Source organism: Naegleria gruberi (genome assembly GCF_000004985.1).
Source record: "Naegleria gruberi genomic scaffold NAEGRscaffold_421, whole genome shotgun sequence".
Lineage (NCBI taxonomy): Eukaryota > Heterolobosea > Eutetramitea > Acrasida > Naegleriidae > Naegleria > Naegleria gruberi.
Genome location: NW_003163033.1, coordinates 1 through 898, shown reverse-complemented (window position 1 = coordinate 898; position 898 = coordinate 1). Strand labels below are relative to the sequence as shown.

At 36.0% G+C, this 898-nt stretch overlaps 1 protein-coding gene across 1 annotated transcript; it reads right to left on the bottom strand.

Annotated features, from left to right (window-relative positions):
* Positions 1 to 445: 445 nt before the first annotated feature.
* On the bottom strand, positions 446 to 898 carry NAEGRDRAFT_54844 (uncharacterized protein; the record flags this gene model as incomplete). The annotated part of the gene is made up of 1 exon (XM_002668274.1): positions 446 to 898. The coding sequence occupies one exon, from the start codon at positions 896 to 898 to the stop codon at positions 446 to 448; it is 453 nt and encodes a 150-aa protein (XP_002668320.1).

Below are 898 nucleotides of genomic sequence, written 5' to 3'. Positions count from 1 at the left end.
AATATTCAACAAAAAAAAACAACAAACAACAATTACTCATCATGAATTCATCATCACCCTGCTAAATAGGTATATTGGTTGGTATTCCCACCTTCAGCATGCTACCTTGAGAAGCCACCATGAGGAGAGTTCTCCCTTTGCTTCCTTCCTCACCAGCCATTACTACATTCACCTCGCCAAAACATCATCTAGATAAGTGCCTGCCCATTTACTTGAAATTGTTGGTACATTAAAGCGAAAGTTCATGTACAAGAACCCAGAAGTACTTGTTTCTAGAAGAACAAGTGGTAATTGATACTTTGAACACACTGTCTCACTCTTGGTCCAATAAACCTTCGGCTCGACTTTAACAAATTTTTGTTTTTTGAGTGACTTCTAAATTTTTTATAAAAATATTTGTCAATCCTTCTCACCTCCCACGGTCTATTTAACAAAGTGAGGTTTTTTATGAAACTTGTTGTGTTTGGCGAGGGAATAATGAACGAGGAGATGCAGGTATAGAATTATCTAATAGAGCTTGTGGTCTCATCATGATTGGTGTTGTATTTCTTCTTGGTCTTTCTCTTAGAACAACCTTATTCGAAATGGTTTCCATAACATCGAGACTTTGAACATTTTTCGAAACTGTTGGTTGATTTGTTTCAACTTGTTGAGGGGAACAATTCTCCTTATCTTCCGATTGATTCAAAAATTGCTCCTTTCTCGATTGCATTCTATTAGAAAAATGATTTTTTCTATTAGTTACTGGAACTTTGACTTTTGCCAGTTCTTTCCTTAATTCTTCTTGTTTAATTCGTTCTTCTTCTTTTTTCTTTTGGAGAGCTTGTTCAATTTGTCGTTGCTCAGCAAGTTTTCTCTCTTCTACTTCTTCCTTTGCCCTGACAATGTCAGCAATCAT